Source organism: Diachasmimorpha longicaudata, chromosome 9 (assembly GCF_034640455.1).
Source record: "Diachasmimorpha longicaudata isolate KC_UGA_2023 chromosome 9, iyDiaLong2, whole genome shotgun sequence".
In the NCBI taxonomy this organism is placed as follows: domain Eukaryota; kingdom Metazoa; phylum Arthropoda; class Insecta; order Hymenoptera; family Braconidae; genus Diachasmimorpha; species Diachasmimorpha longicaudata.
Genome location: NC_087233.1, coordinates 5,375,544 through 5,403,173, shown reverse-complemented (window position 1 = coordinate 5,403,173; position 27,630 = coordinate 5,375,544). Strand labels below are relative to the sequence as shown.

The following is a 27,630-nucleotide window of genomic DNA, read 5'->3' as shown; positions in this document are numbered from 1 at the left end:
AAAACCGATGAATTAAAAAATAAAACAAAAAAGGAATTCACTTTGTTTCCTCATCGGTAATCACGAGATATTTCACCTCGAAAATGTCGTAACTCGACAGTTCCACTCATTTCCTACAAAAAATAATTATAAATTTAACGAAATTTTCAAAATTTAAAAACTTGATTTAGATAAAAAATTATGGGAGATATTAGGGGCCGTGAAAATGTAGTAATTATCGAACTCGTCCGATAAAAATCGAAAGATATTTTTCAAAATAATGTTCAATGTAAATACGAGCAACCTTTATGCATTTAATTTTCAACATTAATTATTGCAATTAAAAAAAAATTTATTTCCTCCAATTTCATCGTATAAATTTGCGTGCAAAATGTGGCCACATGTTGTTGGTCATCCCTCTCTCCCTCACCAAAACGGTTATTCGTTGATCAAAAATCGTATTACTTATTTATTAGGGTTCCGTACCCGGGTGGTCCTGCGACATGACGGAATCGATTACGCGTCCTGCGCCATTTGGACGATGAATTCGAAGAACTTGTTCAGAATTAATTCAAGAGAAAACCAAGTAGATGTAAAAACGTTAATTGAGTTTATAAATTGTTGGAGAATAGATTTTCTCTATTAGGATCAACAAAATTAATTCTTGAACAAGTTGGGGACATATTTAAATCGAAAAAACTACAATATATATTTTTAAAAAATTAATCTCGTTTCATAATTTCGCCACTGAAATTATCGGGAAATAAATTTAAAGAACACATTATTACAATTGGTATGTACACTTTATTCTGGGATTAATATAGATAATTCTCATGATAATCGGGGGTCGGTAAAGAGTGGGAGAATTTTCTTCACAATTTTTTTTGTTTACGTTTAGATATCATTACAATATTTCCAAGTTGTGTTCCAAGACTAAAACTTAAAAATTCAAAAATTTTCCATTTCAATTTAACAAAAATATAATTACAACAAAAAACAGGGCGATAATGGGGTTGGGAGTGGGGAGGGTTGGGGGGGAAGATGGGTTGGAATCTATCCTCGTCCTCAGCCTCACAATAGCATCCTCATTAATTACACATTTCAATCGGTTAATTAATAAATTCTGCATTATCTCATTCATCTGTTCAATTACTCTCCTATTATTTTTTTTTTCCATTTTATAAACGGTGAATTGTGTGCGTGAGTGAACTAGTGGTTGCCGAATTTCGCCGTGAAATATAATTTTTTAAAAAATCTCATTATTTTTATAATATTTCAATGGCTACATTCGGCATTTAGGAAGTCTCTGTAGTAACCAGCGGTAAAACGTATCACAAGTATGTAGCATCCATCGGTTGTTATTTTTTTTCCTTCTCGAATCGGTTAATTAATATTAAAAATATGAAGTTGAAAAAGGGTTCGTTAATGTACATTCGTGTCTCTCTCTGTAACTCATGACAACAACTGAAAAATCTGATAAAACGGAAAATATAAATTATGTAGTCCTGTATATTATATATTATATTGTACAATCTGCTTGATAAAAATATACTATTCAATTATTTGGTCCCTGTAACGAATTAATTCACATCAGGGATTGGCTATTTCGTATTGTTTAGGCGTTTCAACAGTGAGAGAGAGAGAGAGAGAAACAGGAAATGTTTAGATGAGGACAATTGGAATTTTAAAAAATCCCGCCGGAGGTTGGCGGAAATTTTTAAAAATCTAATGACACTTTTCAATAGATCGGAGCGTTAATCCATAAATTGACGAAAAAAGTGGACCCATTTTGCCTCATTAATTTTGGAATTATAGAACAAAATCGGTGGTGAAGGAGCAACACGAGATGATGAAAAAATCATGTCGTGATTCATTTATAATTAAATTATGCAAAAAGGTCATTTTTTCACGTCAATATTAACAGAAACTTCGATTTTACGAATGGGCTGACTCGACATTTAACGAATCCTTTTTTTTTAAATAACCGATCGTTTAAAAAGTATTGTTTAATATTGTTAATGCGTGGCCGTATTTTCAAAAAACATATCGGCCGCAATCCGTTAATTATTGCTCTGTCTGTTTCACATTTTTAATTACGTTTTTTTTATGTATATCAAATATTATAAACTGTAATACAATGTAAACCTGTAAAAAATATAGTGGGTGGCGGCGGTTCTCTGTTTCTTTCATATAATATAATAAGTAGTTTTTTTTTATCATAATTGTTTGTCTCGGTTTTTATGGTACACGGTAATTATTATAAATATATTCGTATATTATATTTCTGCGGTTGAGGGGGAGGGCGAGGAAGGGTATTAGGATTATGTCATATTTCGGTTTGAGTACAAATTGTTATTTGTCTTTGCATTGTTATCTGATAAATAAACAAATTGAGGGGCTCTTTCGGATGCAATTTGTGAGGCAGAGACGAACTTAGGAACTACGTGAACGGCACAACCGATGCTAGTTGTTATTTCTCACGCATTTGTTCATTTTTGTCTTACATTTTTTTTCCAATCTTGAGAAGTTATTTTTTCAGTAATTTTTGTTCAATGATAAATTATGGGAATTCTTTCTCATCGCACTTCGATAAAACGGGAATTCCCACTGAACATTCGGTACCATGCGATGACAAATATTGTCTGTCGATAATGCAGGGGATTACATGCCCACTTATCTGCAGTCGAAGAAAACAAACTTTTTTTCCAAAAAAAATAATGAAAATTTGTAACGAAATATGTTGAATTTTATAAAATTGCACATTATTTTCTTCAATTAACAGATTTAACAGTGAAAAAAAAATATGAATCCATTGATTGAAGAAAAAAAAATTACATAATTATAATTTAGCTATTTAGCTGTTCTCCAAACAAAGGTTGTATCCGAATAAACAATCGCCATTATGTTTTTGTCCACAGCAATAATTAGATAAATAGATATTCATATATATTACGCATAAATATAATCAATTGCGCGTACCGTATCTTCAACTTTTCAATCTCTCATCACGCTCATCTATTTACAAATTGTTGGTTTTTTTACTGTGCGTAAGAATAATTAACTAATTATCTTAAAAACTTACAAACAAACGTCTCTCTTTCACTCTCTCTTTCTCTCTCTCTCTCTTTAAACAAGGATTATAAAATCATAAACAATTGTATTAATAGCACGGCGGTAAATATTATTAATATTCGTCAACGAGCAAGAATAATACTTTGTTCGGAGTGTCTTTTGTCTGTTTTTTTTTTTTCATTAATTTTTCTTTGTTTATAATTCTATTATCTTTAATTCAGCGTTTTGTTTATTAGGAACTTAGGATGCGGTCAGAACTCAAAGCCCTTTGTATTGTTACTCTCTATCGTTTTGTTATTGTTTATCCGGCAACGAGTGTAGACCCAATTCTTATTGTAATTAAAAAACACTGGATTTTCATTGTTTCGGATGAACAATTTGATTTACTTGTTCCAATGGATCTTTGTTCGCCTCAATATCTCCGGTGATGATCGATGGTTTTTTATGACTGATAGCTCATTTCGAAGAGAACAATGTCCTCTTCATTGTGAATTTTGATTTTTGTAAATTGATTTTTAACAGTATTTCTTTTATTCACAATGACAGTCATTGTTTTGGTCGGTATTTGACGAATTGACCAGTTAATTGCAACGATCGATGTTTCATTTCCATTTTGTCGAGTCATTTGTGGGATATGGAGAATTGAAATTATAAACAATGTTTATTCATTACCTCAAAACTCTTTGTATCACCCTGAACAATGAAATATCCGTATAAATCTGTCAACTAACACATTGTATATTGTTCAATATCGTAGCGTTGTTCAGCCTTAAAAAATTTGATGGGAAAAAAAAATGAACATGAGATGACAATGTTTATAAACAAATTGCCCCAAGCGAAGTGCCCTCATCATCTAAAAAATTCAACCAAAAAAAAATCAATAGAAACATTCAACAAATATGTTTTTTTTTTTCTTCTGTTTCGTCGATAAATTGATATGTCAGCAACGAGATTTAACAATACAGCAATCATGCGATATGGTAGCTAATTACCGGCAGCCATGTTCATTTTTTTTAATTCTCTTTGTAATCAGTCATATCGAGTTGATCTATAGAAAAAACTTTCGAATACAACCTTTTCCTGTCTCTCTGAATTTGCTGTGTCAATCATCATTATTTTCATTTCAACAGTGAAAATCCTTTGGGCTTTTACCTCGGCCCCCGGTCGCACGAAAATTGTTTAGTTTGTTTTTATTAATTTATTTAAAACTTCTAACACTCGAACCATTTTTTTTTTCGCTTCTCGACCACTTGCACTCGCACTTTTACAATTAATAATAAAGTAATCAATCGCACCTCTACTTACAATTCTACACGTGTCAATGTTTTTTTTTTCTTCATTAATTATTTTTTCATTTGTTTATTAATTACGGAACGACGTGCGTCCGGCGCCACGAGGATGAAACAATTGGTGAAAAAAAAGTCCCCGAGATTGAAAGAATGGAAATTTTTTTTTCTTTGGAAATTTGGCCCGGGATTTTTTTTCTGTGGTCGTAATTAGTTTTTTTTTTTATAAATCTAAGGGTTTCACTTGTCCCCCTTCATCCGCACAATCTCACTTTATGTAACAACGAAACAGGCATTAAGATTTTTTTTTAATGACTACCTAACGTATTAATGATTTTCACCATCACTTGTTTCATTATTATTAGTTTTTTTTCTCATTTTTCATTTTAAAATTCATTTCCCCATTCGTTTTAACTGCAAAATAATACTGAAGTCCGCACATGGTGCCTATCACAATATGTGTGTCTAGTTTATGATGAAAAATCTCTGTTGAGTGTGAGATTTTTCTATTTTTTTTTTTCGAAATTGATTTGTCATTTTCATTCACACATTTTGAAACGCAGTTTGGAAAGAATTAACTAAATATTTTATTGCGGGTGGGGAGCTGTTGGAAAATTAATTTTTTTGGGCCTAAATCCCCCAACAGTGCAGCCAGATAGCGATCTTTCTGTCTCCAATTATCCTGATATTGTCCGCCATGGTGTTAAAGAATTGCACGAAATTTTTTAAGTTATAATGAAGACAAAATGGTGGTTACAATTTTTTTAATCCACAGTACACAATTTTGTCGATAAATTGCACTTGATTGTTTCAAGCCGAACATAAATAAAAAGTGGTGGACAATTCAGCTTCCAAATTTTCCTGTTCATATTTACCTCTGGTCTGAAATTTTTCAGAATTATGAATTTCCTCTTGATCCTCACCATCCGCCATTTTGTTCACCCTAGCGACTCAAAATGCCCCCCCCCCCCATAAAATTATCTTCTATACGGAAAAACTAGAAAATTAATTCTCCAACCCTTCCTCGAATTGCCAAAAACCCATTGCTCAATCATCCTCACACAACTCATTAATTAATAATCAATAATATCATTTTGTATTGTACAGGCTCACCCCCTCCCTGAAAAAGCCCGTCTCCGCGTTTGCAATTTTTTCAGTTGAATCTTTTATTGTTTCAGATGCCCCCACATCTCCCCACCCACCAGTACCAACCCTCGCGAACAAAATAAAAAAAATCGTAGTGTTTATTTAGTTCAATAATTTATGAATTACGCTTCTCTGTTTAATAAGTTTTATTTCCTCTTTCAATATGCAATTTTTTTTTTCTTTCACATTCTCAATTTTTAGCTATCGTAGATTTGTCTGTGGCTATCCCTGATGTGTTATTTACCCTGCGCTTCCGTCTGGTTGTCGAAAATTGGTTTATTTATCATCATTTTTACCATTAATAATTTTTTTTTTTATTATTTTTAAAATTATTTACTCGTCAAACTGTGGTCTACGATTCCGTTATTAAATTGTCCATTAATTAACCTCATTTTCACATTTTAATTAATCATTAAAGCGACTTCGCGTTTTTTTTTCTTCGATTTTATTCATCATTATTTGGTATATTTATTTTTATTCATTTATTACTCGTCGAGAGAAACATAATAATTAAAATGTCATGTATTTTCTTTGGAAAAATTTCCCTCCAATTAATTTTGTTTTTATAAACAAAAATTCACGAATTATTTATTTTTACACAGAAGTGTCCAGTAAAATTATGCAAAAATTATTTACAGAATTAAAAAAAAAAAGGAAATTAAATAGGTTTTTTTTTCACATTGCAGCGAGTATTGCACTTGGCCCTCATTGTGCTAATTTTTCGCGGGAAATATCGTTATAATTCAAATGTTTTTTTTTCTTCATATTTTTTTCTCATTTTAACTTTTGCCGTCGAAAAAATGAATGAAAAGTGAGTGAAAATCTTGTCATAGGGGTGCGTTTTTTCTTACATTTTTTCATTCAACGATATTCGTAGGCATTGTGCGAGACCATCCCCCCCACCCTAACCCCTTTCAAGAAGTTCCCTTTCAATTTAACCGTTTGCATCTCCCGTAAAGGCGAAAAAAAAAACCTTAAAGAAGGCGAAAAAACGGGGAAAAAAATTTCTTAAAAGGAGAGAGTCATCTTGTTTTCCTTCCGGGTTTCCTTTCTTGTGCGCCGATCCACCGTAAGGACGTGAAGGATACATTATTTCTCCTGTTCGTCGTAACAAAAATGAAGAAAAAAAAAGTTTTCAAATAAACGAATGAGAAAAAATAAAATCCATCTTTGATGTTAGAACGGGAGAAACTGGCTTTGTTATTTGGTATGTTTGGTATCTCATAAGAAAAAAAGTCAAATAAAATGTACCGATAATAATAGCATTGATATATCGTTATTACACTCCGTGAAAGTGGAAAAAGTATCCTGCGGTGTTCAGCGCACTCTTGTGAATCCCGTAACTGTAATTCGGATATCAGACTCAAATCAATCGAGTCTCCGGGAAAATACAACTTCCGACCTCTCCTCATACTTCATTCTAAATCTCAATATTTCAAAAATTAACAAATTCCGAAAACCCCACAGAAAAATTAATCTCCATATATTTTCAAATCTACCCCGGCTAAATCCCACAACGTGCATTCAAAATCGGGGAATCCCCTGCCTACGAAAAAGCCACACCATCATTTTTTCGACATGTCAAGCAAAAGTCTGGAGAAAATCAGTCTTAGATCCAAAAAAAAAAAACATTCATCCCCTCCCCCTGAAATACAAAAAACGCTGGACGTTGGTACAATTACAAATAAAAATAATCTCTCAGTGCTCTCAGCCTGTCTCATTCCGATCCATTCTGCTGCAGTAACGCTGGAGCTGATTGTGGTGGTTGAATACTGTCATGTTGACTGGGCGATGGTGATCGGCTCTGTTGTCCAAGATCACTGTTACCCCCGCCCCCACTGCCACCCACCCCCTCGAAGGCTTTTTGTTCACTAGGTGGTAGCAGATGAACCATGCTAACAGGAACAGGAAAGGCAGCGCCAAAATCGGGAAAGAATCCTTGCGGTAGATTGCCACCAAGAAGTGGATGATGACTGTATGATTCATCGCCAGGATGAGGTAGACCAAGAGGATGACCCATTTGCGAGGGTGGCTGAATGGCCTTGACATTATTATTCAATGAGTTCATGACTTCGCCAGTTGTCGCGCCAGTGCAGTCCCTCTTGAGTTGCTCAAGTTTGAGACTCTTTCCGTACTTTCCCCTGACATACATGAGTAAACTGTTATAAGGAATGCCAAACATACGGCTAGCCTGTGAAGTAGTCATTTTTTTATTCCAAACATGCTGAAGAGCTTCCGTGAGTTCGGCATTGGTCCACGATCTGGGTGGTCCACCTCGTGGGGCGCTGTGCTGTCCTTTGGGCCTTCCAATGGGCATTCCCCTTCCATGCTCTGACCACCTCCTAGCAGTATCTCCATCGCCCCTGTGCTTCTTTGGTTTCTTGGTGATGTGATGACCCAAATTGCCCCCAAACAGTCCCTGAAATGCCTCTGGTTTGAAGCTATCATGCAACTCGGTGAGTAATGTACCTCTCTCCAATCCACCACCATGTGGAAATAATCCACCACTGGCCAACGGTGACACACCATCCATGGGGAATACAGCGACAGATCTTCTTGTCGGTGTCATCTGCTCCTGATGATAATGCGGATTACGATTGTGGCCCTGGGGGCTGCCGTCCCTGTGTGCCAGTTGGCTCTGATGATTTGGCAGCCATTGGGCAGCAAATTGACCCAGTGACGTCAGGTACTCGCTTGGATGATGTGGTGGGGTCAGGGAGAGTGACATTGAGGGTAAACCCGGTGTAGGAAGATCCTGCAAGGAGCCATCTGGATGAAGACTTGTACCGGTCATGGGTGAGCCACGTGGACTGCTAGCTGCCTCACTCTCAGTCTTTATGGCCTGTTCGGTGGGAAGCCCTGGAGATAGGGAACGCTTCATCGATAAATTTTCAGCTGTTTCTTCACGATGTGTCGGTGTTGACGGTGGATTACTTTGTGATGGAGTACGTGGTGCCTGAGATGATGGTATCTGCGACTGACCTGGTGTTTGGCTACCTGTTGGCTGACTTGGTAGTGCTCCACTCAAGTTAAGACCACAGGGCGGACTGAGACTCGCGGGTGGATGTGGTCGGGACAGATCCTGGGGAATCAGTTCACCCGATCTTCTTCTTGGTCGTGCCTGTTTTCGTCGTGGTAATAGTGGAGAATTGCAAGATTCGCGCAACTCACGGAGGGAGAAATTGAGGTGTCCCATGTGGGGAAGACGATCGCGATCACGATCACGACTGAATATCGTTCGAGATTCGCGTTGAATCGAATCCGTATCCGCATCATGATCACCCTCTGGACTGAGTCGGTCACCCAGAAGGTCAATTGGTGTCTCCACTGGGGTAACGGGGGGCGATGCTGGCCGAGGCTCGGAAGACGCAAGACCACGTACCTGAAGACTCTCCGCAGCACGCATTAAACCTGGCAATTCTTCTCTACCAACACGCACCTCACCACGATACATGAAGTCTATCAGGGCGGCAACTTCACGACCTGGAAAATCCTTCAGGACTATCACCGGATGTTTGCACGGATGTTCAGCGAATATCCTCTCGAAGAACGGACTGGAATCAGAACAGTGAGGATTATGTGCGACTTGTGGAGGATGAGAAGATATTTCTTACTTCAGGACTGTCAGCGAATATATCTTAATACAATCATTGCACGGAATATACTATACAAAGGAAATGAAGCATTATGAGACATTGTGGACAGTGAACGAGTATACGATCAATACCGGATGGACACGGCTGGAAGTTAAACATTTCTTTTCTCGAATACTCCAGGGTACTGTCTTCATGGTTGTCTTGATAAGCAGGACAACGAAATTCCAAATTTCAATATTTTCTATTCGATTTGAGCTGGCTGTCTATACACTTTTTAATATTATATGACCAATCCAGGGGTCAAAAGTCCTAGAATGGGATCCGCGCCCCACCCTCCCCCCCCGAGTTTCCCATAATTTTGAATTTCCCCCTATAAATATCACCCAATAAGAAACGGGTGTGACAGAATTTCGATGTTTTTGTAATTGATTTGAGGTGAAAGTGTCCGTAATTATTAATCTAGAATATGATTTTTACCTGCAGGCACTGAGGACGACCTTGTGCGCCCTGATGCTACTGTCCGAGCACACGAGAGTGACATCGACGAGTATCTCTGCATGTAGTAGTGCTTCAAAGGCCTGCAGTATGTGTGTCTGATGATTGTTCCATCGCAGTGAATAGTGTGACTGCAGTGCCATACCACCGTCGGGACTCTCCGCGGTGCTCGACATCTTTTTGACTTATTTACACGCGTCGGAGCCACCTTGTTTTATTAAACGTATTATTTGCACGTTTAATACGTCTCTTCAACGATGAATTATCTATCATCGATTACGATCTATCTGAAATTTGAGGTAAGATAATTTCATTAATTTTTCTGTATTTTTGTATTCATTAAATTTAATTTGTTTGGTGAATAGAAAAGAGGACGAGGGCGTTTGTAATTAGGTTGACAGTCGTGAAAATTTACGATTCAATTTGCTAGTCATCAGCGAATTTTTATCGATTAGTGCGGATAATGACGAAAATCGAAAAAAAAAACTTTCGCTCATTAATTTCACTGGTGAAAATTGGCCGGGAATTAGTGGAGTAAGATGAAGTGCTTTCAGGTGAATAGATGAGCAATTTTCCCTGACTTTCCAATAGAAACATTTCCGGTCGAATTCAATCGATATCTTTTGGGATGATTGACTTTCGAGTGAACGATAAAGTCTTCTAATAAATATTAATGACTCGGTGGAAGGACGCGCGATTTAGACGTTTTTCAGGAGGAAATGCGGGGATTGGGGGGTTGGAAATTATTCCAATGTGATGGGTAGAAAATGTTTCTCCTGAAACATTGATTAGTAATTAATTTTTATCGATTAAATTACGAGAGAACGATGAGCTTTTAAGATTTTTCAGTCACTGATTTGATTGGTTATATTTTTAACATTAAATTAGTGGATTGTAATCGAGTAATTGCAGGGGGGCAAAAGGGTGGTTGGGGGGTGAACATGAGTCCACGGAGACTCAGAAAAATTTTGAACCCGTTCTGTTACTCGATGATTGATTTTTACCGATTAAAATCTGAAATAATTATTCAAAGAGCTAATTCAGGATTTTCGCTTATTCATTTAATTAATGAGCATTACGCGTTAATTCGTCCAGTAAAGTTCAGTGATTGTAGGTCATTGGATCGGCAATTTTTCTAGCTTTTTGAAGGAACAATTTTCGGTTGATTGTAATCAATATTTGGCGGAATACTGAATGCTAAAGTCCACAAGGTCATTTTCTCATCGAAATTAATGGCTTAAAATCGGTGTTTAGGGGTTTATGGCGATTCCTGGGGGGTGAAAACGATCCCATAATGTGATCCTCAACATTTTTCATCGAAGTAATCTATAAATTATCCATTTTACCCCTCTAGGTCTTGAAATTGCTAGAAGAAACGATTTTTCTTTGACTTTAAGAGCGATTTTCTCTCGGAAAAATACGATTGTTCGGTTTTTTTGTAAATAAACACTTAAAATTGATCGTTATGTTGACTTATCAACCGCAAATTGTTCCTGACTCTCCAACAGCGCATGTATCACACCGCTCGACCCAACGTTCCACCCCGAATCTCACCTCTTCACATACACCTCTGACGATCTGCATTAAACACACCGACTCGGGTAATCTCTTATTTACGCTGGCAATTAATTACACGTTTAATGAATTTCTCACTAGTCTCGGATTTTCACGATTCGATGTGTCAAACCTCAACGGAGAGAAAAAAACGATAAAAATTACATTAAAATATCGGTAATCGTGTAGGAAATTCGTCTATAACCGCGAAAAAATAGATCAATTTTCCTCTCATCTGGGAAAATTCATTTCATTTTCGTCTAATTTTTTACCGACATTATTGGAATATTTACACGGGGAGGAATATTCAATAATAATTATGGAATGCAGGAAAATGTTTTGGAACTTACGGAATTTTGTCGGAGCGTTCCGCGATTTTTATCTGATGTTGAGTAGAAAATTCTTTGGATTTAGAATATTTTTGGGAAACTTTCCTCTGGAATATTCCAGAAATCATTTGGAAGAGCTTCTTGGCGAGTCAAAAACATCTTTAACAAGCAAATTCTCCAGAGATAATTTATTGTTTAGAATATCTGTGGAAGGAAATATTTTTTAAAGACCACTGTGTTTGGCAAAATCTTCCAAATATTTCTGATAGATATTTCAAAGCCAGATATTTTTCTACACGGGAATTTTCTGGGAAAAATGACGATATTGTCACTTAAATTTTCCAATGACTTACGTAATCTTTTAACCCATAAAAAAATTAATCTTCATAAAGTAATTTTTATTAAATTTGCGAATAGAAATGAGGTGACGATCATTCATGATAACCGTTTATAGAATGACAGGGTAATTTTAATTTTAAATTATAGATCATTTTAAATAACAATTTTAATTTGTTTAGGGTAATTTCTCTGCGTATTCTAAACGTCAAAATATAAATTAATTCTAAGAAGAAATATTTTTGCAAAAATATCCTTTCGCTCGACGACAATTGATGCACTAATTTTCATTTTCTCTCGATACTTATTTTTTTTTCATCGCGATAGATTTCGAACCACGATGAGCTAATGAACTAATTCCTTACTTTCTAATTAATCATCTGATTGAGATAAAATTAAAGAGCGACGTAAATTTGCTTGATATCACAATTTAATGGGAATAATTGATGCATTAAAATGTCTTCTGAATCTTTAATTCCGGTCTTTAGTTGATAAATCGTCTAGACGTGACGATAAAATTTATTCAGTCTAATAAATTTATCGCTCCAACAGCCAATTAATGAAATAATTCGTTTATCGATTGGAGGATGAGAAGTTAGAGATTTTTTCTGGGGGGAAAAAATTTTGTATTCCTCAATGAGCTTTTGCTGGTGACATTCACATGTCCCGTGGATATCAGTTTTCAGTTTTATTCTTGTTTCGATAAGGTATGTTCCAGGTATATTTTAATCCACCGGGCGCACCAACAACACGAACACGTCACTGTGCGCAACGAAAACTGAAGAAGAACTTTGTTGTCAAACTCACACGTGCCGGCGCGTGATGAAAAAAAAAAAAGATATTATGGGGGAAAAATATTACAGCGAAACACAGGGTTTTGTACATGATATCGTGTTTATATTCAGCCTGTGTTGTCCTTCAACTTTTCATTCCTTTTTCGAACAGTAACATGACGAGTGTGTGGAGATGTTATGTAATTGTTGGATTAAATCGATCGGATAGTTCGGCAATATTAATTGAACAAAATCATTTAGGTAGAGGAAATCGCATAAAATCCCATCAATTTTCAACTGATAAATTTCTTTCTTTTTTCTTTAATAGTATTATGAAATAAATAAATTTAAGAAATTGAAGTTTCATGTTTGATTTGAGAGTTCGATACAACAAATGGAACCTTTTTTTTAAGGAGAAAGATACCGTCATCTCTGGTAAAAAAAAAACAATTTTAAAAAATTATTTTTCAAAAGAAAACTAATTTTTTTGATTGAAAATTGTGATTCTCTCTTAATTTAATTATTTCCATTTTATTTATGAGAAACTCTAATCATTTGAAAATTTGGGAAATTATTTTTTATTTGATTACTGCAAAAAACGCGAATTTACCGGTACTCGAATATGGAGTATCGACATTTTTTCCAGCGTAAAAATGATTGCAATGATAATTTGAAAAAATTATTAAAATATTGCTGGAGTCCGCTTCTCCATTCTCAACCCAAAAAATAATTAATTAGTCGCTAAAAAATTATTTAAAAATTCCTATTACAAGAATATCCGGGATCGGCTGTTCATTTCACAGTCACCCGAATATGGTAAACCTCAGTGACACACACGTACCCGAAAAAATAAGGTAAAATCCTAAAATCACCGAGAGTGAGTCTCCCCCTCGTCTATATTTTTCTGCACGCGATAGCCAAATTTATTTTTCTCGTTTATCAACTCATAGCCTCGTGACTCGCGGCGTCGCGCCACGACCGTCGGGGATCGATCAAACTCGGCATTAATTGCGTCCTCAAACTCAAAACAAACTTCCGCCAAAAAATTACCCCCAATTCCGAGCTCCCATAAATTACAAAAAAAAAAACCACCAAAAAATACATACATATTGTTTCAATCGCCAGTAAGTTCCCCCGCGTGGCAGTGTTTCGCGCCACCGAAAATTCACCAGCTGATTTGCCTCCGCCGTCTCACCCCTCAAAATCCCCCCTGGCCACTCAAAAACGTCATCTCTCCCATTCAAATAAAGCCCGCGAAAATAAAAAAATCACCAACTAAAACAAAAAAAAATCACTGAAAACACCTCAGCACACGTTATTCACAATTTTTGAAAGTCACTGTTCCAAAATCCTCCCACACGTCTCATTACCCCCTAAAATTTCAACTCCCCGAAACAATTCGCACTTGTCCCCCACACAATATTGCACTAGATCCCCAAAAAAATAACTAGAAATCACTGAAAACTCCCTATATCATCACTAAAATCTGTTGCACATCGATCACAGAGACACAGATCGCTCGAAAATAAAAATAAAAAAAAACAAATTTTCAAAATATCATCCCCCCGTTGGGACTCCGAGTTGTTACTCGTGCGAGTGAAACGTGTGTTCTGAGGTGGGGGGATCTGTATTATAGTTTTCCAACGAGACGGCGTCGGCGACTGCCGATGAGTGAATGCGCTGTGATGTTAGGCGCCCCACCTAATACCCCCAATGTACTGTACTTCCCTTTCCCATACACACGAACCCACACACATACACACCCCCACCCCCAGGCACACGCATACACACCTACGAGTGGTGTACAGTGAGCGTGTGTGTGTGTGGGGGGGGGGATTCTCAACTCACTTTCTATCTTCCACATTCACATCTATCCCCCTCAACCCCCTCCCCGCCCCACTACGACTCACTCACTCCACCAGCCCACACGAGTGTGACTATGTACTGCGACTCGGCCTCCTTAACCCCGCCCCCCTGTCCACCCATTTCGCCCACCCACCCACTTGGAGAACTCGATGAGGAGTAGATTCTTCGGCTGAATTTTTTTATCGGCGGTACATTTTCGCGGTATTTTGGGGTTTTTTGACGGTATTTTGGTTGTTTTTGTTTTGCGAGAAGGGGCTTTGGAGGCGGGGTCGGGCGGAGGGGGTCTGAGGTTTTGGGGGTGGGAAGGGAAAGAGGGTTTTTGGGGGGGATTTTCAGTTTTTTTTGGTAATTGAGGGAGTTTGTTTTTTTTGGATTTCATCGGCGGGGGTTCTCGCGAGATTTTTGAGACGTCTTCCGGGTTTTTGGGGGGCGGAGGGATTTAGGGAGGTCGGGAGGGAGCAGGTATAGGTGGAGGGGTACTGGGATTTTTTGGGGGAAAGGGGTAGAAGGACTTTTGGCGGGATTTTTAAGTTTTCTGGGATTTGACGGGGTTTTTTTGGGTTTAATCGGCGGTGACTTTTTGCGGGTTTTTCGGATTTTTAGTTGGGAGGGAAAATTTTGGGAAAGTAGAGACACCTGAATTGTTTGCGAGGGTTGACAAGAGCTTTGAGATTTTTTGATGATTTTTTTGGGGGAGGAAGAGGTCGGTATCGCCGGAAAAGGCAGGTATCCCAAGACGAGGAATTGGTTGCGGTTATTGAGGATTTTTATTATCAATGTTCGACTGTGGGGGTTGTTTGGAAGAGACGATTTATTGTTTTTTTTAGTTATAGCATTTGAAGGGGTTTAGATATTTATGGTTCACTGATGAAGACGAGGGTTCGCTGCTAAATATTGAAAAAATAATTTTTCACGATTTTTTAAACTGAAACACGACTTCTCTTGACACCTCAAGAAATTTCATTTTTCCAAAAGAAGGTTTTAAACCTTAAAATTCCAAAATTCCATTTTTCTCCTAACCGTTAACCTCCAAACCTCAAAGGTCGCTCTTCTAACATCACACGGTTTTCTCCGACCTCCACACTCCTTTCAAAATCTCCCCCTCCTCCCCTCATCCAAAATCTCAAAATCTCCTCAAAAATAGGCCTTTTACTAAAACATTATCCCTACCTTGATATCGAAGTCGTTGTTCCGCCACGTCCCACTTCCCTGATCCACCAAAATCCTCAATCACACACACCCAACATCCCACACAAAAAAAAATTTTTGGCACTTGAAAATCACTTCTTCCTCCTCAGACTCGTGCACTGTTTCTCCTCCACGTGTGCTCCCTCGCTCGACCAGTATCCCCCTGGTACCACACGCTCTCCCAGGTCTCCATGCACCACAAAACTCCACAAATTTCACCAGTTAACCTAAAAAAAAAAAATTCTCCACTCCACTGAATATTCAAATTTTCCCGCGCACACACGAATTTTAACTGAAAAACTATTATTGGGTGTATATACAGTTGGATCCGGCTGACTCGTAGTGCGGTCGCGTTATGACTGCCCTTCGCAACCGGTTCGGCTTTGCCCGGTGGTTACCAATGTTGAGGAGAAAGAGACGAAGGAGTCCCACCTCCTTGGCCACCTCCATCCCTGGGTACCAGCCCACTCGGACCCCCTCCCCTTCCTACCCCCCTTCCATCCCACCTACCGCGCCCCTTTCTTTCTCACTCAGCTATGCCGTATTTCCACTACAGTATAGTCCTCGGTCGCACTGTTGTGCTCTGCTCTGCTCTCGAACCGCTGGTACCCCTCCACGTGCCGCACCGAAATTTTCCGGTAATGTCGCATGCTGGGGATATTTTCATACGATGTTGAATGACTTTGTTATCAATAGCATTTGTTAAAAAAATTGGCGTTCGTAATTATTTCGGTTCTTCGACGGAGAAACAGATTTTCCGTTGAATCTAATTTTTCTGGTGATGCTGCATGATGAGGCGAATGTTGGCGGTTAATGTCGGATGATTGGTTGATAGAAAATTCCGTAGGATGTCGTGCTGCGTGAGTTGATAGTCGGAATGTTGGCGGGTTTATCCGGTGGGAACCCACAGTTTCTCCCGATGCTGAATCATTTGTTTATTAATGGGATGCGGATAATGACGCGTTCGGCGCGCAATGTCGGCTTCCGCGTATTCCGGTGGTAGCGCGTGTCGAGGATATTTTGACATGATTTTGAGTGATTTATTTGTTGTTTACATGCGAGAGAGTTTTATGGAATTATGATTTGGGGTGGGGTGAGGGAATATCCAGACGAGAGATTAGGCTTAGTAGATCATTATTTAGTATTGAATTATCAGATTTAGTAGATTTATTATTTAGTATTTTTATAGATTTTATTTGGTAAATTTATTAGTTAATATTGAATGAACTAGTGATCATAAATATTCTGAAGATCTTTGGGGAAGTGAATATCTAGTTTTCCCATTAGGTCGATGCATTATCATGTTTTCGAGTGGTTAATCCGGGTTTTACAATCGTGACATGCGGAAGAGAATATATTTATACCCAATAATCCTATCTAATTTACGACTTAAAATTCGGCGTTAGATTCATGTAATGAGCCCGATATTTAGGAATGGTCTAGAGGTAATACCGTTTGCCATTCTTAGTCAGCATTAGGTTGTTAGGTTTTCTGCGTAATGTCGGATATTAGGGAAAACATGTTGACACGTGATGTTTGCGGAGGGCTGATTGACGCTACATTCTGAGAAAAATTTGGGCGACTCCCGAGGGGGGAGGCAATGGTAGTGCAGGTTCTAAAAATTACTCATTTTAGTCTCACATAATTTGCCGTTTTCTTAATTATCTCGAAGGTCATTGTCAGATGGAGAGTCAAAAAATTTTTTTTTATTGGTGAGCGCAGGGGAACGATGGGAGGTGATAAAGATAAGAGGTTTTGTGGGAATTTTTTCGCAGGTTTTTCCGGTTATTTATGAGCGTTGTGGGTGTCCCACCAATTTTAAATATTGGGGCGCAGGTTTGGACGCGATTTTTTTAAGAAAAATTAGAAGAAAATTGTCATTGACATTTTTTGGCATCGGATATACCTAAGTCGATGATATTGGGGACTTTGGAGATTCCTACGAGGGGTTAAGATATTGATCTAGAGAAGGATTCTCGACATTTGTTTTGGGAGTATTCGGCGACGAAAAATTCATGGAAAATTATCTTCGTCACGCTTTTTTATGCGCGTGCCGATGAAGAACGAGTTTTTAGCGATGACTGAGGACATTTTGAGGGGTTCGGGGGTTCCTGCTGCGCCGATATATATTCCAGAGGCGATGTATATCAGTGGAGCGTGAGAATTTCGAACTTGTTTTGATTTTTCGGGGGAAAATTGGTTTTGAGGAAGAAGTAATAGTTTTGGAATTGAGTTTGAACAGTTAATGTTTAATTTATGTCACATGTTTTTGAGATTTCTTCGAGCTGTGGAATATTTCTTGTCATTGACGAAGTAAAAAATTATTTTAAGCCTTTTGATTATATAATCTTCCCGTGAATACACCCGGCTGTTCCTTCAATACTGCAGTTCCCTATCACTTGCTGAGGTTTCTGCACTCATTCAATTCGAAAATAGCTCTTTTCATCGTGTTTCCTATTGTCGATTCCTCCATTATTTCTCGGGAGAGTGCTCCCACTGAATGATAAATCTTCTTTAATATTGCGTAAATCATATCCATAAATACCTTATAATGAAAAACGTGAATAATCAGTCTCACCATTTTCCCCTAAAGTAAATTCCAATTTCTAATGATTTTTAAAATATTTGCTTGAGACAATAAAAAAGACTAAAACATTACACTAAACATTACATTACTACAACAATTGAGATTCAAATTTTCGAGGAATATTGAAGGGAAAATCGGTTGCGTACGACAAAAAAATTAAAGATGGAAAATTTTGTAAAATATATTGAATTTTAACTGCTGTTCTGACGTACGTATGAATTGTAAAATAAGAGGAGCTTCAGCAGTGAGACATACCTGGATGGAATGAGTCATTCGAGTTGGAGCAAATGTGATGAGGGGTGTATTAGGGTATCCAGGTACACCTGTCTAGTCTCTCCGGGCACCTGTGCCTGTGCCCCCGAAAAATTCATACTCACCCCAGTAGTAAACTTTAACCTGACGACAAGAGGAGACACGAGGAAGGTGTCCCCCGCTCCAGGTGGTCCCACAATAACCATATATACCTTCCAGTCCTGTTTTTGTAAGCCCGAGGGTTACTTTCCACAGCTTGAGAATATCTTAAGACCCCCGAAGGCTAATCTACCCCACCTTTTTTTCTCATGCAGTGACAAATTTTTGCATTCCAGGGACACGTCAATTATTTACTTGTAATGAAATTTTACTGCTGTTCATGTCTGGCCGCTTTGTAACCACTGGACGAAAAGAATATTTGGGATATGGCAAAGGGACTTTATGAAGGGGTGAGTGATTTTAGAGGATTTTTGATTTTTTTTTTCTCTCTCTTAAGGTGCAGCGATTTTATTTTTGATAACGAGCCCCTTCATTGTACCCTTTTTTCACGCAGATTCGATACTCTCCTACGTGGATAAATTTTTGTTTGCGGAAGATCTTTAGGGGATCATTGAAAGAGCTTCAGAAGATTTTACCGGTGACCCAAAAATATTCGGTGGAGGATTTTAGAAGACAGTGTTTTTTTTAAGCGGATGTACTTAATTTTTTTGAACTTTACGTTGGAAAATATTTTTTTTTAATGTTTCAAACGATTTTAGAATTAATAATTGTCTTTGGAATATCGTCCGATGATTCTCCTGAAGATTTCAGGAAGATCTTCCTCGAGTAATGATTTTTCCATGAGCTTTTTTGAGGGAAAAATGTGGGGGCATATTTTCTGCGGAATTCTCTTAGAATCAATTAGTGATGTAATAATTATTATTTTAGGTTAAATGAGATGATGAAAAAATGAAGATTCGATTTTTTATCATTGTCAGGGCAATGATTATTAACGTCTATAGATATTGAAAAAGTTGTATCGAAATAACGAGAATTATTTACCGTTAAAACTGCTAAAATTACCGCTAATTTTATCTAGTTTACTTGAACTCTTATATTTCGTGCGATTTCAATGCAGTCGAGCGCTCTTTTCTCGTTGGGACATTCTCTATCAACTCACCAAACATTTCTCTCTTGAAAAATCCACTAACCATGAATTATTCCTATTTGTTTAACAATTAATTCGCCCAATTTTCGACCGCATTTACCGGGTACCAAAAAATCTAAATGAAGTGAAAACATTTCTAAATTTGAGACGAATAAATTCTGAATGATGACATATTTAAAATGATTTCACGTGACTTCAAATCATTTCAAATATTTAATTTCAATTATCAGAGTCGGTCCGAATGATAAGAAGAGATTTTACCGTAGCAACAATTCCCGAGAATTGTTATACGACAGAAATTTCGGGGGACAAACGTCAATAGGAGAAATTACGCTCCGCGAAAATTTTCCCCCAAAAATTTCATTAAAATAAATCGAAAAAAAATTAATCAGCTCTGTTGCGCATTTGGAAAATTTCCTTAAGATTTTTGACAGATGTCACGAAGGTATATTTTGCGTAATTCGCATGCAATAAACATTTCAACGAGTGTCTCTTCATATTTATTAACTCAATGAATTTCAGTTGCGTTATTTTCAACTGAACTTAATGCGCATCGGTCGAGGGGGAATCATAATTTTTTTGTCGTGTCAAAAAAACGCTCGACAGTTTCTTTTTTTGGAGGACTATCGCGTTGCAGGGACCGTCCCGGTGAGAAACTACCTGGGGATGAAGTCGAAAAACAATGAGCGAGAAATGTATGGGATAAACCGTATGCAGATGTTGAATTTGTGACAGGCAGGGGTTATGTTCGGAAGGATATGCAAATGTCTGTGACTGCGATGTTGCCACGTATCGTTCCTCCGTGTGATGGTGGGAAATGTCTCCTAAATGGCCGACCCCGAATAATTGATACCTCTTATTCATCTCGGTATAGAGATTTTTATTTCATGCGTGTCCGACACCGCTGTTTTGTATTTTAATGCCGGCATAAATAAACATAAAGTATCGTTAGCTACATCGAGTAGTTATGTAATCGACAAATAGTACGTTAGACTGAGACAAAATATTTCATAAAAATTATGCGCAGGTAATTTTAGGTCTGTAATTAGCTGGTGAGGATTGTGGCCCCAAAAAATTACGGAAGGATCAGTAAAAAATGGGGAAAAGTCCGCAGAGTTACGTAATTTTACGGAGCCTTCAGCATTAATTTTTTACTGGTTCGGTGGGGAAAATGATTATCGAATTGATCAGCTCATTTGGATGTATTTACATCGATTGTTTTTGATAATTTACAACTATTGGAAATTTAATGGAGCTGTTCAGGGATTTTTTCGGTCTCAGTTAGAATTGTTCTTGTGACTGTCCTCGTCCGTTTCCGCCCGACACCGGCAACGTTCGACGCGCCGAGGAGACCCGAAGGGGCATTCGGAAGATCCGAAGTCGTAAAAATGGTGTCCTAGACTCGAAATCCTGGATATGATAATAAGAAGAGATTATCGGTTCTATTTTCTGTACAATTGTCATTAACATATTGCGATGTCTATCTCGTCGGGGCCTTTGGGAAGCGGTCGGTGTCACGGTTACCGGTTGTAGACATTTTTGGGAATAACTGATTGTCATTAGTAATGACGCTTTGGGTTCGGCTAGCATAATTCTCCGTAATTACTGACGATAGTTGATTGCTTTACTAGATGACGTTAATTTCAGACAGATTCTGTCCCCAAAAATGATCTTTTCATCGATCGAATTCATTAGCTTATTTTTTTATTGATTTTTTCATCTATGGAAATTATTTAAAAACAATAGCAATAACGGTGGCAATAATAATTGTTTTTCAATATTAAAACCGAATTCAGAACTGTTCACTTGTGCTCATAATGATCTAGACAAAAATTAAGAAATGAACGATGAAATATATTTTTTTTGTTTATTATCATAATTATCACTTTTACACAGCTGGATTCTATAAAATGCGCGATTGATTCTTTGTTTCTTCCAAGATGGGTTGAGAGAACAAAGGGCGTTCGATTCCGCGCACTTCAGACCAGTTTCAAGACGCGAAATAATTTTTCCCTCCGACCTGCGTCGACAGAATGAAAAAAATTTGCCATTTCGAAATTAAAAATTCACTAGTGCGCCTCAAAATTTCCTCAAATAGCTCACATGGGAGGGGGGGGGGAGAGAAGCAGCAGTAATTGCGATATTGTTTGGCACAGTTTACATAAATAAAATGCTGTTGTTATAAATTTATAAATTATTAGAAATAATCGACGGCGATTATTCTCCTCGAACTTTAAAAAATTCGGGAAGAATATTGTACGGATTTTATAAGAGCGAGAATAAACATGGCGAATGCTCTCCGACCTCTCGCCGGGCTTATTTGCATACGCCAATACTTTCAAATAACAATTCTTTCCTCCATTTTTACCCATCAAATGACAGAAACTGTAGAGTCCCTGGAAATTCCAGGCGAAAAAATTACACAAGTTTTATTTTCCGGATGAAAAAATCTGCAAATTCTCGTGTCCTTCCAACTTAAAAAAAAAAAATCCTGCTGCAGGACAACTATTCCCACTGCCACTTCTCCAAAATCCTCAAAATTTTGTCAATCTCCCTCGGTCCCTGAAAAAAAAAAATGTCGGCCCCACCCTTTTCCTCCCCTTCTAGCCGCTGAAAAAATTCTCAAAAAAAACCCCCTCTCTCCCCCTCCCCTAAATCCCATCACTTATTCTCTCACCATTCCGAATGTATTTTTTAATTATTGATTTTAATGACGAGGGGGGAAAAATACCAGTGGCACAACGCCATCTTGGATGCTGGGCGGAGTATAAGAAGCGGCCCCTACTTCTCTCTTTTCTCCTCTCTCATTTCATTTTCCCCCCCAAATCGTCTCACTCTTTCTTTGCTGCCAAGTTATAAACCTCTCTTTTCTCTTCTACCCACCCCCTCGACGCTTCCCCCCTCCTCTTCCCCTTCTCTCGTCCCCCACTAACCCCCTCGCCCACCCGTTGGTCACCCCGCCAACCCCCCCTCCTCCCCCCCCGCCAGTTCATTCTCCCCCTTTTTTCCCTTCCGCTCGCGTTGTCGTCGTTCACCGACGCTTTTCCTTCTTTGCACGGCCCCCACGTTACCCTCCTACCGCACGTTTTTCCCTTGCCTTAATACTCAGAGATAGACAGATGATAATTAAGAAAGCCACGGGACGCGTGGAGACATCCATTGGGGGAATAAAAGAAAAAAAAAAACAAGATGTGTAAAAAATTGAGTTTTTTTACGTTTCCAGGGGGCGGAGGGGGTGGTGGGTCAGGGGGGAGGGGGTTTATTAACGATTCATGGGGTGGATGTTGGATAAGTGTAAGATGTTTAAGAGGATTTTTGTTTTGGGTTTTTCGATTGTGGAATTAATTTTTTTTTTTACTCCTGTTGTTGTTGTTTTTATTCTTGTTTTTTTTGTTGCTGCAACAGTTGGATCGTTGGGGATTTGTTCACTGGGGGGATGGGGAGGGGAGAGCGGAAAAACAGTTGAGTGAATGTGTTTTTGGTGATTTGTTCAGTTGTTGGGTCTTTGTTGTTCTTGTTTTTGATGAAATATGTGAAAGATATTTTGTTCTTGTTGTTATTGTTGAATTATTGGCTGGTGGAAGAGTTGAATTGATGGGGGTGTTGTTCGGTGGGGTGGGAGAGGGGAGTGGAACAAGAGTTTAATGAAGATGTTTTGGGTTTTGGGGATTTGGTTAGTCGTTTCGTCCCTCTCGTTGTTGTTCTTGTTTTTTGATATTTTGTTGATACTTTTTGGACTCCCAGTGGTGGTGACCCCGTCTCCCTCTGTACATAGAATTTTTTAGTCAGAGACGATCAAAACAACAATTGGTATTTTTTTTATTGATTTATTTCGATATTTAGTCTTGAGTTTGATGGTACGGTGAATATCTTCTTACATTGAAAGACACGTTAAACTCTACGTTATGATGTTGTTTATTGTGCGTTGTTTTAATTATTGTTCTTGTTTGTGTTCTTCTAGTCACTTTGGTCTTGTTGTTCACTTACGTATTGTTCTATCGTATGGAGAATCAATTGGAGAACTATATTAATCCGTAGGGATAACGTTTGTAAATTATTAATGCGATTATCGTTGTTATTGTTCTTGTTTCCATTATTGTCGTACCTTCAACTATCATTCGCTGTATATTTTAGTTGTTTTTTGTTGCTGTACATTGTCTTGTCTGTGCAATAGTTCATCTAGAGTATAACTATTTTGGTTCTGGATGAATCAAGAGAGAGGAAGAGAGAGGGAAAGAGTTTTTATAACAATCGACATTTTTGTTTCTCTCGCTGCATTAATTGTTGTTCGCGTTTTGGTTTCTCTCCGTTCGTGAATTTATTTGTATAATATGATTGATTAATTACGAGTTGCTGGGATGATTGAGTAGTAAATGTATTTCAGATGAACGAAAAATAAATAAAGTGAATGACGCGAATGAATATTGCGAAAAGTGAACAATTTGATATTGATTTTGTCATTACAATCGTTCGACGCTTCCAGCCCATGAGAATAAAGTTGAGGGCGTATTTCTTCAAGGCTGGAGAAAACTCCCGTCTGTTCTTCGAGGGGTGGAAAAATAACATGGCGGATGCGAAACGAATTCCTTCAGAATCTCTCTTCATTTTAACACACGCAATATTATTTTTTCTGCCTTTTTTGCGAATGATTTTTTTTTATTATTTATGAGTTTGCCATTTGCCATGAGTTATTGTTCACAAAATTATGTATTTTGCCACTGAAGTCTAACTATCTCTCTTAGGTTAAGAGATAATATTCAAAAATTCGACTGAAGGATCAGTCAGCTCATCTCGTTTTACCCCTTCGCTTCTGATTTATTTCCAATTAATTCTTTCACTCAATTTTTTTGTTGGCAGATCTGTTTGTCAGAGTGTAAATCGATGAAAAACAATTTTGAAAAAAGGAAACAACTTGTCATTTTGGTTAATAACCTTGCAATGACCCTCGCCCTCGCCCTCGCAATACAACAATTTTGAAAAAATAATTCATACTGTCATGGCGAATGATTGAACGATTTTCCCTCCCGAATCCTAAAACTCAATAAACTCAATTCTCACGTATCTTGACGCAGTTCCCATAAGAGAGTGCAAGAAGAGAGAAAAAAAAATTGTCATCACCTGGTGTATTTCCCAATCGCCTTATTCACCTTTTTTGAATACCGGAATAAATTTCCTCACTGACGTTTTAAAAGGGTTGGTGGGAACATTAATCAAAGAAGAGCGAGGTGAATGAATAAAAAAAAGAAGTATTTTTTATTGTACATTGGGATGCTCACGAGAGGGGCCACCCCAGTGTGAATTAATTAGCCGGGTGCCTACAGGGCGCAACCAAAACATCTAGTCACTTCTCTCTGATCAATAAAACTCACCCATTGAGACACTAAATTAACTCAAAAAAAATTCATCTTACGTCGCCCCAACCATCATGTGTATACCCGCCATTTTCATTCTGATCGTCGGGCCAACACTTGAGTTTCGACCCCTCTCTTCCCCCCCACACGAACATATACACACGTTCAAGAGCTATCTGGCGAGAATTTTTTTTCTCAGGAAGAAAAATAAATATTCACTGAAAAAAAAAAACGCAATAATGTTCAGTAAAAATTAATTCCCCCCTTTCATCCCCAATTGACCTTATCAAAAAATCCTGGAACTCTCTCAGTTTATCAAAATTGATACTAAATACCCCCCCCCCTAAAAATAAGAATAAATAAAACCGCTGTATTCACGTGGTAAATGAACGAACGCATTTGCAAATAAATAAAAAACTCTGATTGTGAATATGTGGGACTTTCCACATATTCACAACCTCCTACCCTCAAAAATGTATAAAAAAATTATCGGGTAAATAAACAAATTACCTGCAACTTCGTAACGGCCTCCCAAAAATCCCCGAATCCCCAGCTTAACACAAAAATTAACAATTTCCCCGAAAAATTCACAATTAATTCCACCCATATGGTTGCCATGACGAGCTAATATCAAAAGGAAACTCTCCCACCCCCTTCAACCCTGGCCGAATGCGGAGAAAGGCAAAGGTGGAAGTTGCGTGAGTAAGAAAGTTGGCAACGACTCTGTATGCTTGGTAAGAGAGCGATAATTATGGATCGCACGATGAAGCCCTCTCCATCCCCTCTCCCCTCTCTCCACAAACACACACACACACAGAAAAATCTGTGTTGCGTTTTGCTAGAACATGCCAGGAGATGTAGATATACGCAACAAAGGAATAAGAAGGGGAGGACACGTATAAAAGCTTCAGTTCACAATTTTTTTTTATTCTTAAAACACTAACACAACAATAAATTCACCAATACGTTGGACAAAGTTTTACGAGAAGATAGAGGGAATGCCCCCTTCCTCTTTTATGATGGGTTAGGCCGAGCGTTGATGAGTATTAGGGCTGGGAGAAAATTAATGCACGCATACAAAGAAGGAGATAAAAAAAAAAATTGCTTTTTGGGGAGTCTTTGAGAGTGTTTCCTAGGGAGCGAGTTTTGTTTTTGTTTGGTGGGGTGAAGGGGTGAGGGAGGGGGGGGGGATTTGATGGTTTTTTTTGTTTTTACGTGACGATAGTGTAGGACTGGCAGAAATTTAAAAATTGAACGTTTGTTTGTTGCTGTTAATTTTGGATTTTTTGTGCTTTTAAATGATTTCAAGGTCAAGAATTTTGTTTTTGTTCAGGGGCAGAAGGGGAGGGGGAGGAGAAGTTGGTTCTCTTTTTGTTCTGATCAAGGTCGGTTCAAGGTTACTGGAGGATTGCTCAGGAGCCAGTCATGAGGATATAGCTAATTTATCATAAAAAATGACGATACCATATGAAGTCAAGCGCAGCATCCCCTGATATCTATTATTGTTATTGTTTCACCCCCAAATGTTTCCTCCATTCTCACACTCCTCTCCGTTCCCCCTTCCTCGGCGCATTTACCTCTAAAGCATTTTTTTCGTTCACCTCAGTCACTGAAACACCAACAAAAACGAAAAAAAAAAAATTCCAACAAAAAACTTTACCCTTCCCCCCATCAATTAATTAAGAAATCAACCCTCACTCGTTTCCTCTGATTTTTATTTAGCTGAACATTTTTTTTCTCTCATTCCTCTCCTACTCGCTCTTTATCTTTATCCTAAAGAGGATGCAGAGGTAAAAGGGCCGCGGGTGGGTGAGAGGGAGGGGGAGGAGGAGGAGGAGGAGGTAAGGTTAGTAGTACAGTGTATGTGTGTATATGCCTACTTCGTTATACGACAAGTATAAGAGGAAGAGAAGCACCGAGACTTTTATTGATCGCCTGGCAAAAACTCAGGAACCCTCATTTCGTGCTACGTGCCCCCAACTACCCAACGAAAATTTAAAAACGAGAGAGTGGTGGGAGGACAAGGAGACGGTGAGGAGTGAGGGAGGGAGGGGGAGGGCTACCCAAACGCGGGCCTGCGAGGGAGAAGAGGGACTGGTTGAGTTTCTTCGCTCAGAGTCAAACTGTATGGTCTACATGCTCAAACATTTTTTTTTCTTTATTTTTTTTTTTACCCCTCTGAGGAGGCTTTTTTTTCTCTTCGGGGGCTTTTTTTATTTTTCGCGAGGGATGTGTGCTCGTACTAGGCACCACTCATTATCTTTTCTAAGTCTCGCGGGTGAATACACCTTTTATATATTTTTTTTTGGGGATGAAAAGAGGTTTTTTGCAGTCAACCAAACAATTTAGGGGGTATAGGGAGGATGGGGGAGGGGGTGGTGGGTGTTATTGACCGGGATGGAGAGATCGGGAAGTGTAAAGGGAAGGTGAAGGAATTATGATCGTTTTTGGGGTGGTATTGTCTCAGTCGTCGAAGAATTTTTGAAATTTTTTTCTTTATGAGGGACGAGGGGGGAGGGGATCAGGGGTGATCGGGGTGTTCGAGTTGGAAGTTGAAGATTTTTTTTCGGGATGCCACGTATTTTGGGAATTTTAGGAAAGAGTTGTATAGAATAATGATTGATTTTTATAGCAGTGGGAAATTAATGGGGTGAAATGGAATGTTTTTTTTTT

At 38.1% G+C, this 27,630-nt stretch overlaps 1 protein-coding gene and 1 long non-coding RNA gene across 2 annotated transcripts in view; one reads left to right on the top strand and one right to left on the bottom strand.

The window, feature by feature from the left end:
- Positions 1–760: 760 nt before the first annotated feature.
- On the bottom strand, positions 761–9,750 carry Lov (jim lovell). Its single transcript, XM_064127729.1, has 2 exons — positions 9,557–9,750; positions 761–9,037 (listed from the first exon to the last, which is right to left on the bottom strand). Exons 1-2 carry the CDS (start codon positions 9,748–9,750, stop codon positions 7,201–7,203), a joined length of 2,031 nt encoding a protein of 676 aa, XP_063983799.1. The 3' UTR covers positions 761–7,200.
- Positions 9,751–9,768: 18 nt separating this feature from the next.
- Positions 9,769–27,630, top strand: part of LOC135165927 (uncharacterized) — an 89,993-nt gene continuing 72,131 nt past the window's right edge. The window contains exons 1-2 of the long non-coding RNA XR_010299597.1: positions 9,769–9,873; positions 18,795–18,908. This is a non-coding gene — a long non-coding RNA (uncharacterized LOC135165927). The remainder of the gene's footprint in view (positions 9,874–18,794; positions 18,909–27,630) is intronic.

Coding starts and splice junctions, on each gene's coding strand:
- Lov (XM_064127729.1), bottom strand. CDS start 9,750: ATGTCGAGCACCGCGGAGAGTCCCGACGGTGGTATGGCACTGCAGTCA. Junction 9,038..9,556: donor GTCGTCCTCAGTGCCTGCAG/GTAAAAATCATA, acceptor TTCTGATTCCAG/TCCGTTCTTCGAGAGGATAT.